The sequence below is a fragment of the Polyodon spathula genome, chromosome 38, assembly GCF_017654505.1.
Source record: "Polyodon spathula isolate WHYD16114869_AA chromosome 38, ASM1765450v1, whole genome shotgun sequence".
NCBI lineage: Eukaryota > Metazoa > Chordata > Actinopteri > Acipenseriformes > Polyodontidae > Polyodon > Polyodon spathula.
The window spans coordinates 2231020-2244713 of record NC_054571.1 but is presented as its reverse complement, the minus strand read 5'-3'; the positions used below and the strand labels follow the sequence as shown (position 1 = coordinate 2244713).

Here is a 13694-nt window from a genome sequence, read left to right as displayed (position 1 = left end):
CATAGAGAGCTAGGGATAGGCCAAAATGGCAAGACACAGAACTTGTATTCTGTTCTCTGAAAGGCGAACCACAGGTACTTCCTGCGCGCTGGTTTTATGGGGATGTGTAAATAGGCGTCTTTGAGGTCACCGTGTTAAACCAGTCGCCTGGCCCGATTGACTGCAACAGCTGTTGCATCGTCAACACTTTGAACCTCCTTCAGCTCAGACAGGTTGACCTATCTGAGTTCAAGGATTTGTCTGAGGCCACCATTCCGCTTGAGCATGGAGTAGAACCCATGCTCCAACTGGAGGGGGTCTATCATGCAAACAGCTAATTTTTGCAGCAAAGCTGCTACCCCCGGAGACACCATAGCAGCGTGCTGTGGTTCTTTGACTGATGTTGCAGTCACGCCCCGAAAGGGAATGGGACCGTACTTAAACTGCAGCAAATAACAGGTCTTAATGGTAGTAAATACCCAGATGTCTGTGGTGCACTGAAGCCACGGCCCGGGTCCGAACATCATCTCTGGCAGCGGGCACAGCCGGCTGTGCCGGTTTTTGAGGCTGCTGGGGCCAAGGGCACCAGTTTGGGAGGTGGTTTTGAGAAGCAGGAGAGCCAGCTCCTTTGCAGATTCCCACTCACGGTGACAGTGCTGCAGCATCTCATCCACCGCGGGATCAAACGTATACCCTGGAGTGGTTAGGGAGTCCAACAGTGGTGCTTTGTCCAAGCCAAGCTGTCTACGTGCAGTTACCAGGCACTGTTTGTTAGGGCAGGCAACACTTGGATAGGAGCACTAAATTAGGCACCTGGACCAAGGCGGCAATAGAAGCCTCAACCAGCAGAAAACGGGACAGGCCCAGCCTCTCCGCATCATGCACTCTGTTGCCGGATGGTCAGGAAGGATCTCGAAGAGAAAATCCAGGTAAACCGGGTGGCTCTGAGAGACGCGGTAGGTTCATCGTTGAAAATCAACTGCCTTGTTTCCCTTGCTGTAGGCCAGAGCACTTGCAAGACTGCAGTGGCCCTCTTGATCAGCGGTACAAGCTCTGCCGACAGGGAGCGCTTAACCGCAGGGGTGTAAGGGACGTTCGTGCGCTCCTTAGAGCTACAGGATAGCCATTTCTCTAGTGTGCGCTTGGAAAAATGGGCACAAAACTCATAGAAGCTGCGATTAGCCAGTGGCTCCTTGGCGTGCTCTGGCCCCAGGCAGTATGAGCACCTGCTGTTTTTGTCCTCAATAATAGCAATAATATCTTTATTTTTATCTAGCGCCTTTCATAGTGGACCACCATCATAAAGCGCTTTGCAGAGGTAGGCTGTGAACTGTGCATTATATGCAGAGTCACTTACAATAGGACATTGATTTAACATCTCATCCGCAGGATGGAGCACAAGGAGGTTAAGTGACTTGCTCAGGGCAACGCAATGAGTCCAGTCAGTGGCAGAGGTGGGATCTGAACCGATGACCTTCTGGTTACAAGCCCTGGACTTTAACCACTGGACCACCCTGCCTCCTATAGGCATGTCCCAAAGGGATAGAACTGGGTATAAGGGAAGTCTACTTGTTAGAATTGACTAATAGCCTTTGCAATGGTGGTGCTAAGAACCTATAACTAAAACAGCATCAAGAAACTGTGGTTGAAATTGCTTAAAGCAGCAACAACAACCGAAGCGAGCATCTCGGTCCTGCGCAGTGCTGCTGAACCCAGCAGCTGCTCTTGCTGCACGCGTGCTGAGCGCTATGTTGCAAACAGGCCTGCGTGTAGAATCTGTAAAAAAAAAAAACGCAACACACTAAGAGGAAATACTTTCTCAACAAAAAAACTGTAGTTAAACAATTACATATAATATAAAGCATCTCATATGGTGCTTAAATGCAAAAATGAGAAATAAAATAAGCTCCAGTCGTATCTATGCAGCCTGGAGGGAGAGCACAAAGTCAGCCGACTTATGTTGCTGGATCTCTGGGAAGGAACGACTCAAGCCACTGGCTTCACACGGGGCACAAAGCCGCAGTGGGATGTACAAACAACAGGCTGTAGTGCACAAACACACAAAATTAGTAAACACTATTACAGTGATTAGTTTAAATACACAACAAATGCGAAATATATTCTTACAGAAGCAACAATGTACTTATCTGAACAAGGCTCTCCGATCAGGTTAGTCTTGAAAGGAAAAATGGCGCAGAGATCTGAGAACGCAGTCTTTTGTGCCCTCAGTGGCAGGGCCACGACTGAGTCACTGGCTCTGAGAGCAGCTTTGGTTTACAATTTTCAGGACTGGGGTCTTTAGGAGGTAAATACCCATTTGGTGATGGTTACATTTCATACCTGAAAGGGAACTCTATAGTGTTTATTTTTGTTACTGTTTAATTCAGGACCAGTAATATATTTAAAGTTAGGGTAACATTTATATTTACAAAATTAATAATTTGTGTAATAAAATAATAATTATAATAAGTAGATAATGCTTACTCTGTTAAAAGGCTAATAAGTCACTTGGTCAAACACTCCTGTTAGTTTTGCAGCATGCAGTCGCGTTATTAGTGTTTGTTTATCATTCTTTGTATAAAGTTATTGAAGGGTCTTGTACTCAGTAAGCTTTATTGACTAACCAGGCAGTGAGTTGAGCTGAGAGGTTGGTAAACAATGTGTACAGCGTGTGAGTTGCAGCAATAACACTGGAACATTGGAATCTCTCTGCATCCAGCTGAACTACTGGACTCAGTAATTAGTAGACTGACTGCACCCGTTTTAAACCCTTGCACCTGGTTGTAATTTTTAATAGTGACCAGGTACAGATAATAATTAACAAATAACGTGTATTTGCACATGTTTTGCAGGGAATTCTTTAACCCCATCCCTGCCTTCTCACAATATATATACAGGCACCTCCAAAATTATTGGCACCCATGATAAAGATGAGCAAAACAGGCTGTATAAAATAAACAGCACAGGTAATGAGCTACATTTCATGCTCAAAAATATGGGAAAACTATATTCTTTTACACGAATACAATTGTGTGCTCAGAGAAAATGTTTATTTTTAACAAGTAAAAATTAAATCTTTTCTCTAAAAGATAGGTGTCAACATTATTGACACCCCTAAAGATTCTTATAAATAAAATCAAACAAAATTAAATCTGCATTAACATTCTACTTTTTTAAGTACATGTCAGTCTTAAGGAACTGTACTGTGGCCTTCCATGGCTTCATGTTTCACTGGGGTATAAAAATGAGGTAACACGCATGTAAAATCCATTTGTCATCCATCACCATGGGGAAAGGCAAAGAACTCACAAATGAAGACACAAATGGTTGTTGACCTTCATAAATCAGGCAATGGGTACAATAGCTAAAAACCTAAATATACCACTCACCACTATTAGGGCAATAATTAAGAAGTTCAAAACCAGTGGAACAGTGGTAAATCTGCCTGGTAGAGGACACAAGTGTATCTTGCCCCCACACACTGTGAGGAAGATGGTTCGGGAGGCAAAGAAGAATCCAAGGGCCACAGCTGGAGTGTTACAGAACTTGGTTGCATCTTGAAGTCTCCAAATCGACAGTTAGATGCCACCTCCATGCCAATAGCCTATTTGGAAAAAAAGACTTTGAGAGCAACCAACAAATGTAAGCACCTGGAATCTGCTAAACGGCTCTTTGGCCACGCACACCAGCGGTAGGTTTGGCGTCAAAAGAAGGATTCGTATGCAGAAAAGAACCCCATACCTACTGTAAAATATGGTGGTGGATCTTTGATGTTATGGGGCGGTTTTGCTTCCACTGGTCCTGGGGTCCTTGTTAAGGTCAATTATGAACTCTATCAAATACCAGGACATTTTAGCCAAAAACCTGGTTGCCTCTACCAGGAGGCTGAAACTTGGCCGCAAGTGGATCTTCTAGCAAGACAATGACCCCAAGCACACATCAAAATCCACAAAGAAATGGTTAATTGTCCACAAAATCAACATTTGGCAAAGGCCATCTCAGTTCTCTGGACTTGAATCCCATTGAAAACCTGTGGTTTGAATTGAAGAGGGCAGTCCATAAGCGCAGACCGGAAGATATCAAGGATCTGGAAAGATTTTGTATGGAGGAATGGTCTAAGATCCCTTCCAATGTGTTCTCCAGTCTCTTAAGTGCCGTTATCCTTGCAAGGGGAGGGTGCATAAAGTACTGAAAACACAGATGCTAATAACTGTGACACTTAATTTTTTTGGAAATTAATTTATAATTTGAGAAATGTGTAGTTCTGGTTGATTCCCTTGAATCATTAATTCAGTACAATATATTCCACATGCTGGAAAATTACAATATAGCTCATTACCTGTGTTGTTTATTTATACAGCCTTTTTTTCCTCATTTTTATCAATGGTGCCAATAATTTTGGATGTGCCTGCATATACCGTGTTTAATCGAATTCAAGTCGCACCCCCAAATACGGACACCAAAAAAACAAGACCCTGAATGCAAGTCATATTTAACTCTTAATGAAAAAAACACAATAATTAACGGTTAAATTATTTTCATTTCTAGGTGCCAGCAGGGAACACTGTATTACTCTATATTAAAGCATCAGAGTACATCACCTACTATATTACAAATGGGAAAAGAAAATATGTGCAGTACTTTCAGTACTGAACGACAGTCATTGCAGTTTATGGTAGCTGGGAACGGGTAAATTACCTTCAACTTTATTTCAGTCTGCTTTATTGTCCTTGTTTGTTTAATTTGGCCAACGTCTGTCATGTTCGCAGGCAAAAATAGTGCAAGACAGAAATGTGTAGCTCATTTTAGGTTTGAGTTAGGGCTTTGGAGTTTACAGTACTGGGGTTCCCGTAGTTAAACCAGACACAGACCATAATAAAAGTGAGTAAGTTAGAGAATCAGAGAGCGATGGAGAATCCCCCATTAAGCAGAACATACCTTAGTGTTCCTGTTTCTTGTGCACCTCCAGATAGATAAAGAAAGATATATAATGTATATAAACAGATATATAAAAAAAATGTTCATGAAGTTCGCTGTGCAGCCATTGTAATACACCGGTACTGTACCGAGAGTAATTACTGTAGTGGACAGTACTGTGCGCAGCTGGTCTTGTTCAAGTGCACCAGGAGTAACTGACATGTGCAAATGTAAATTGGTACCCTTACTAAAATCCTTGAATCCAAGTTGCTCCCCCCAAAATGTAACTTTTATTTTGGCCCACAAAACTGCAACTTAAATTTGAGCAAATATACACACAATTATACACACACACCCACACACTTAATATGAAATAACAGTATAGTACTAATAGAAGTATTGAATGGCACTTCCAATGAGGAGGCTGCAGTCTGCAATATACTGCTGCTGCTGCCTCCTTTTCCTGCCAAAAAAAGATTTTCAGTTGTTCCTCTTTTCTCTCTACCCCACTCCTCCCTCTTGTCTCCTCTCCTCTAACCCTCTCCCTCTGCTCTCTTCTAGTACCTGCAGGAACACTTTGAGTCGGTCAAGTGGAGCGGTGCCCGTTCTGGACACAACTCCTGCCATCCCCCCTGCCACCAGCTGCTTCCACCACATCCCTGTGCGCTTCTCCTGCTCCGAGAATTCATCCGGGACCGTGAGACACTCCCCGATATCCAGGACCTGCCAGAAGGAGGGAGGGGTGGGTGAGAGAGAAAGAGAGAGAAAGAGAGAGAAAGGGGGGGGGGGGGGGGGGGGGGGGGGGGGGATTAATTTCAATATCTCAATGGTTGGATATTTCTCTATGGGTACCTATCAGTTCAGGGACCACGTCAATTTGTCCCCACGATAATTGGTCCCAAAGACAGTTGTTCCCCACGATAATTGGCCCAAACGACACCTCACCCCCGTGACAATTGGTCCCTGTGAACAGGCTGACCATAAGGTGACGTCAGGCCAGAAAGGAACACACAGACAGGCTGTGCCCAAACGCCCCACAGCCGGGGCACAACTCCGCTGCGAGGCTCTTTAAAAAGGCCTCCCAGCCACCACCCCCGACCTCCTACTGCTGGTGTTGCTGCTGCAGCTTTACTTTCCCGCATCTCCCCTTGCTCCTTCTCCCCACTTTCCTCTCCTGGGCAGATTCCTCCTCGTCTTGGAAGGGGCAGATCGCCACCTTGTGCCCGAACTCCCCGCAGGCAAGGAACAAGCCTTGGTCCTCGAGGCCCCCCGAGGAGGTCCTCCAGCTCACTGCAGCCGTCTCTTCAGCTCCAGCTTTCCATTTTTCTATTTTTTTTCTCGCAGTACTCTTCCTGGCCTGAGTCTTGGAGGCGCTGTTCTCCACGTTTGAACCTGCTGGCTGTAGGGTGATGTCAGGCCAGAAAGGAACACACAGACAGGCAGTACTGGTGGGTGAAAACTGAGACGCTGCGGCGCTCAGTGTTTTATTAACTAACAGAAAATAAAAGGTTGAACAAAAACAGAACACGGCACTTGAGGCCAAAATAAGCAGACAAACAAAACAGACAGTGGACTAAGCAAGTATCGTGCGCGTCCTCTCGCACGAGTAGCATTTGTTTTGAATTGCTTTTAATTATTTTGTCCTTCTCTCCCGTTCTCCACTCTCGAACACACAACCCGAGTGAGCGAAACATGCATCTATATATAATGTTGATCCAGAATTCAATTACTAATTAATTATTCACTTGAATCTCTGCCCGTGAACTAATTGGTCCAATCCCGTACTCACATACTATTATATATTTTCAATGCACATGAAGTATTTGTGCAATCCCACGTGCCTAAATAAAACTATATATTTTAAATGCTAAACAGACTCATTTAAATCCTGTGCACCAACATCTAAACACCAACACTGCACCATATGCAACACAAAACACAAAACACACACTGGGGTGGAGCACACTGCCACAGTCCCCAAAATATATTCTTCATGTGAACATTTGTAACCACGTGCAAGTGTTTAAGGTGCTGGAATAGCACTGCAAACTGTAAGAATGAATTGTGAACCGCTTGTGTGAAGGGGGCGTGTTGTGTATGGTTTATGTCTCTTTCTCCTCTCGCTGTTGCTTCAGCTGCCAGGTCTCTGTCCCTCCCTGCTGTGCGTGATCAGCCGCTATGTGTAGCATGCTGGTCTCAGTTCACATGGTCTGGTTGGGAATATGCAAATTGAGACTGCAAATACAAGCCAATAAGTGTGTCGACTACAACACCTTTAGATGTACTTGTGTCTGTTGTTATTATTGTTGTTTTTAAACCGCTTATAAGTTTCTTTGAAAAACTTTCATAAATGTTCTCTTTAATAAGCTGTCCGCTAACAGGAATTAAAAGCAATGTTACTAGCTTTGCTGCTGAAGCACTGCGGTGTAGAGGGTAAGACAGCTGCCCTGCAATGTAGGAGCTGTAGGTTTGAATCCCACTGAGGGAGGTTTTTTTATTTCCCCTTCAAATAATATTATTTATTTATTAACAATAATAATAATACTTTATTGAATCAATAACAAGTCAATTTTTGCATGTGTACGGAAAGTCTCCTGGAACTACTGAGTTTAATTTAGTCAGTTTAATGTGTAAAAAACTCCTGGTGTCATGACCTTTGACCTGGATCACAGTCACAGCGCGGTGAGGGCCAGAGAATGTGGACATGATGCCTGAACCCCAATCCCTGAGACCACCCATGAGATCCCTTCACATGAGCTTATCACCGTGCTGGAGCAAGCTTTATTAAAACTCTGACACTAGCTTCTCTCTGCCATCGCAATAAAGAAGGGAGACAGGCAGGCAGAAAGACAGATAGATCAACAGACAGCAAGACGGACAGATAGACAAGCAGAGAGACAGACAGATCAACAGACAGCAAGACAGACAGATAGACAAGCAGAGAGACAGACAGATCAACAGACAGACAGATCAACAGACAAGCAGAGAAAGTGACAGACAGTAAGATATGCAGACAGTAAGACAGGTCTAGCACTCTTATTTTTGTTTTTCATTGTTAGCTGAGCCAGACAGACCTTAGGTACACAGACGGCTCTCTCCCGTCTCCTCACAATCCAGTTTAGTGATTACTGAAGCTAAATGTAGAAGCAGGATCTATGACAGTAAAACGACTAAAGGGTTTACTGTAATTGCAACTTCAACTTGACTTGTCTGTCCCTCTCTCTTTCTCTTACAGGAGCAGACCATCAGCTTGATTTAAAATCTCTCTCATTCTCTTTCACTAAGACTGGAGTTTAATCTAACCTCACCTTCTACTTGACTGTCTGTCTCTCCCACTCCCTTTTTCTCCCTTACAAAAGTTTCCCATAGTAAAAGCTAGCAAAGTGTTAGAAAGCACAGTGAACACATGGTAAACAAAAATGGAAATAAGAATAAGAGAGCGTGGGGGAGGTCCGGAGACCTGCTCCCTCTGCAGTTTCTTCCCTGCAGGAAGAACTGTGGTTGAAGCCCCACCAAGGGGAGCTGCCGGCGCCAAAGAAGGGGGAAGGTCAGGAGACCACACCCCAAGCAGCCTTTCCGCTGCTAGGACTACCCTGGCAGGAGAATGCTACCCCGCTGTCAGCATAGCTGCAGACAGCATTACGACCTGTGGGCCCCTGGAAGCCTCCGGTCCTGGCCAAGGACTTTGGGCGGGACTTTTGGGCTTTTAAGGGGGGAGGTGGCCATTGAGGCCATGTGTGCTTTGCACAGGGGGGGTATATGTGACAAAGTGCCCGCCCCTGTGTATATTATCTGTTATGTGTTGCGTGTGGTGTGTTTAAATGTTGGTGTATAGACATTGGTACACGGGATATAAACGGGTCTGTGTAACACGAGTGTTTAAAATGTATATGTGTATTTAGGCACGAGGATTGCACAGCACTTCACGTGCAAGTAAAATGTAGTAATATGTGAGCACGGGGAATTGCACTTTATTAATTCACATGCTGGGATTCAAGTGAATAATTAATTGGTAATTGAATCCCAGCCCAACAGTATATATAGATGCACGTTGTCACATACTGGCGGTGGGGTGTTCGGTGAGTGGAGAACGGGATTGGAGACGGAGGAAATAATAATAATAATAATAATAATAATAATAATAATAATAATAATAATAATAATAATAATAATAATAACAATAACAACAACAACATAAAGTATCTGCTCACCGTGTTTTTGTTTAGTACGAGTCTGTTTTTGTTTGTCTTTTTATTTTGGCATAGAGTGCTGTGTCCTGTTGTTTTCTGTTTGTTTAAACCCTTTTATTTACAATAAACCGGCGCAAGCAAGCGCCATCATCATTTCACATCATCGTCTTTGTGTATTTCATTCCTTCCTGGTTCTGACGCCGCCCACTTGGCCGTCCTTGTGACAGTGGCAAGTTTCCAAGCCTCACAAACAGTCCTTTACTTCACCAACATCACAGGCAGTCAAGCAAGGCCCCTCACATTCCTTTGCATCTGTTATCTCTGAGATTCTCTCCCCCCCACCCTCACGCAACCAAGCAGAGCAGAGGACCCTTACCTCCTTATCTCAAAAACCCAAAATACCACTCACAGCTTCTTTGTTCAATTTGTAACAGAAATTAACATATTACAAAAGAATAATCAGTTCAAAGGAATAATCAGTTCAAAGGAATAATCAGTTCTTCAAAATTCCTTACTCAGCCCTGCAGTCCCCGATTCCACTTCTGATTGGCCGAGAGCTTCCGAGTGTTTTCTAGTGCCGGTTTGTGAGCGCAGAGACTCAGTTACCACTGAAATATCTGGCAGTGAACTGAACAGGTGAGAGCTGATGGAGTTTCTCCTGATGGGATGTGGTGTGGTGCGTTTGGGTTGTGCTCTGTGTGGGTTGTGGTGGGTTGTGGGTTGTGTTGTGTGGTGTTGTGTGTGTGTGTGTCTGTTTGGGTTGTGGTGTGTGTGGGTTGTTGTGTGTTTGGGTTGTGTCTTGGTCAGTACTCACCACAGAGTGTTTCCAGTAATATGCGATGTCCTCCATGTTGGTGATGGGGTTGAACAGGAAGTGGTCTCTCCACTCGTTCCAATCTATAGTCATCGTCCCATCTTTATCCATACTGGGAACATTGGGGCAGAGAGACACAGTCAGGATGAGAAATAAATACTCACACTGACACAATCACACACACACTGTCTCTATGAGGACTGTGAATTGACTCCTATTCTTAAGTCCAGAGGGGCACAAGAATTAATTACTGAAGCAAAAGTAAATACTTTGGCTGCAGTGAAGATATATTTTTGAAATACAGGCTGACTTATAGAGGCTCACTATAACCAACCCTACTTACACTAACTCCCGTTTAACGATCCCAACAGCATGAACCGATTTCTTCAATTGAATTTAGTACTGAGTGACACTGAACTTTCCAGTGTGAGTGTGTTATTCTCTCAGTGAACAGAAAGACCATGTGTAATTCAGACAAAGAATCAAAGCTGTAATTCTCCCTCCTGACCAGAACGGCCGCTGTGCAAGGTTGGTAGCACACTTCCCCACAGATGGGTCGACTCGACTGTGGGTGGAAACAGGAAGTCAGCCATCTTAGAGGAAGCACATAGCTGCACGTACGCTAAACGATTCCCATGCCATTGGTTCCACTGCAGCGCCGGGCTGATTGCAGGGAGGAGTAGGGCAGTACAAAGGGGACGCAGCTATGCAAGTACGGTCCCTTGCGCTGAAAATGTAACACACGGCCAGAGCCTGTACTGTTTGTTGTTTTTGTTACGTGTTTTGTATGTTGCTGCGGAGGATTACAGAGGCAGGAGCTGACTCTACTCAGCCAGCACGCACCTGTAGTGATGGCTTTCTGCATGAGGTATTAATGATGTTATTAATTGTAAGTTTTACATTGTGTATGTGTGTCTTTTATAGTTATTTTTAATATTTGTTTCAATTGTGTGAATGTGTTTTTATAGTCGTTTTAATGTGCTCACTAATTCAGTTGCTTTAACATGCTTTAATATTAAGGTTCTACACTTTCACTACACACCCCTGAGCACTTCCCTCACTGCACAGCAATGACACTCGCCACGATCCCTGGATTTGAAAAGCACTGTTTCATGCCCCCCCCAATACCATTGCTGGTAGAGGGGCAGTTTATTCTGAGTTTGTTTAATAAAACACAGACATTTTTGGGAGAACTACTGTCTGGACATTCACTCGCACCCGTCCACATCATGGTTGGCTAATACAAAGACTACCTATTGCAGTGTAAATCGTGCATGATGTATGCAATCGATGCCTGTCCGCCAACTTCGCACAAACTGTAACCAGGCAACGGCCATCAGGAGGCAACTGCAAACAGTGCATTGAGAGAAGCATGAAACATATGAAGCAATCTACGCTGGATATTCTTTTCAAGAGAAATCACACACACACACACACACACACACACACACACAAAGAGACGCAAACACACACACACACACACACACACCGAGACACAGAAACACAAACACGGTCTGACCTGTGCAATATCTTCTCTGCCTCTGCGTAGGACACACACACCCCCAGACTGTGCAGAGACTGCTGGATCTCAGACACATCGATCTCCCCTGCAGACAGATAGGCAAACAGAGGTTTAAAAAAAAAAAAACATTTACAATTTCTATAACGTTTTGGTATCCAGTCAGAATATAGCTTCTGAAATCTTAATATAACTCTTATCAAACTCGCATTTTGCTAGAAAAATAACGATTTACTATTTTCATTATGTTGGCAAAATACCAACTAATTCAAACTTCGCATGAAAGATGTGCAATCTGTGTGTGTGCGTGTGCGTGTGCGTGTGTGTCTGGACACCCCTCACCGTCGTTGTTCCTGTCCAGGCTGCGGAACATGAGTCTGAGCTCCTTCTCATGCTCCCGCAGGTACCGACTGAACTCCTCGAAATCTAGCTGCCCGTCCAGGTTAGTGTCCCCCGCCTGCAGAATCTGCTACAGCACAAAAACACACACACACCGAGTTATATAACACTGCACAGCATCTGCTACAGCACACACACACACACACACACACACACACACACACACCGAGTTATATAACACTGCACAGCATCTGCTACAGCACACACACACACACACACACACACAGTTATATAACACACACACACACACACACACACACACACACACACACTGAGTTATATAACACTGCACAGCATCTGCTACAGCACACACACACACACACACACACACTGAGTTATATAACACTGCACAGCATCTGCTACACACACACACACACACACACACACACACACACTGAGTTATATAACACTGCACAGCATCTGCTACAGCACACACACACACACACACACACACACACACACCGAGTTATATAACACTGCACAGCATCTGCTACAGCACACACACACACACACACACACACACACAGTTATATAACACTGCACAGCATCTGCTACAGCACACACACACACACACACACACACGCACACACACACTCAATATATTGTGACGTGTATATAGACGATGTCGTGTGACACAACAACACAGTCACACACACACACTGCACAGCATCTGCTACAGCACACACACACACACACACACAGTTATATAACACTGCACAGCATCTGCTACAGACACACACACACACACACACACACACACACACACAGTTATATAACACTGCACAGCATCTGCTACAGCACACACACACACACACACACACACACACACACACACACACCGAGTTATATAACACTGCACAGGATCTGCTACAGTACACACACACAAACGTACAGATATATGCTATTTGAAAGAAAAAAGTACATCACAGAAATCCAATTCCTACATGCATGCATAACATGATCATTTATATCAAGTAATACTACAGTCACTCATAGTTTGTCATGTTATTACAGCAAAATACTATACGGCAGGGGTGGCCAATTCGTATCGCCCGACACCCGGGACAATAAGTTTTGTAGGACGGACAACAAGTTTTGCCATGGGACAAGTAGCTTTTATTTATTTTTCCTGTGTTCACTCTGTTGCTAGAAAGCCACTCTGGGTATATCTGTAGAGAGCCATGCCAGTTTCTGAAACTGAAATGCAGAAGTCTAGCACATACACAAACATTTCAGAAAGGGTTACAAAGCTGCTCTTCTGCTGGTTACAAAGAAACCCAGAAATGGCTGCCTGAGGATGACAGCCTCTGTCAAGACACACGTTAATCTTTTAAACTGAAGGTATTATTTACGCTTTTTGTAAATGAGCAATTAAGTTATACTGCTTTCTTAATACGCAAATCTGACAATTAAAATCTAGTATCCAATCAGTATGCGTCATTCTAACAATCCGTTTTATAATTATAAGTATAGACTATTAAGTAAAATAAATCATAGAAATAAACAAAAGAAAAAACATTTTATGTCTGCAGTATTTGATGGAGCCTACTGCAAATATTACCTACATTCTGGTAGAAAAACAGTTTAACAAAATCAGAGAAACTTGACAGGTTACACACACACTCTTTATAAACCTGCGGTTCAGCGGTAGGACAGTCAACAGTAGAACGTTAAGTTAGAATTCCACAAAGCAGCAGTAATAGCAATGATGCAACAAACTAAAACACCTGTACAGCAGAAGCTGAATTCAGCTTATAAAGAAAGAGTGGGGAAAACAGGCGGAAACTATTTTCATATTTAAATAACTCCAAGTATTGCTTATTATAGTTGTACTCTTATTATGTTGCTTAATGTATTAGCAACTGTGTCCCAAACT

General features: G+C 43.6%; 1 protein-coding gene across 2 annotated transcripts in view; it reads right to left on the bottom strand.

The window, feature by feature from the left end:
- The window catches only part of LOC121304565 (calcium-binding mitochondrial carrier protein SCaMC-3-like), a 28254-nt gene extending 16343 nt beyond the window's left edge, over positions 1 to 11911 (bottom strand). For both annotated transcript variants that reach the window (XM_041235752.1, XM_041235753.1), the window contains exons 1-4: positions 11762 to 11911; positions 11420 to 11507; positions 9901 to 10012; positions 5461 to 5619 (exon numbers count right to left, since the gene is read on the bottom strand). In XM_041235752.1, the coding sequence (XP_041091686.1) occupies positions 5461 to 5619; positions 9901 to 10012; positions 11420 to 11507; positions 11762 to 11792 (390 nt within the window). In that variant the 5' untranslated portion in view covers positions 11793 to 11911. The remainder of the gene's footprint in view (positions 1 to 5460; positions 5620 to 9900; positions 10013 to 11419; positions 11508 to 11761) is intronic.
- Between the last annotated feature and the right edge of the window lie 1783 nt (positions 11912 to 13694).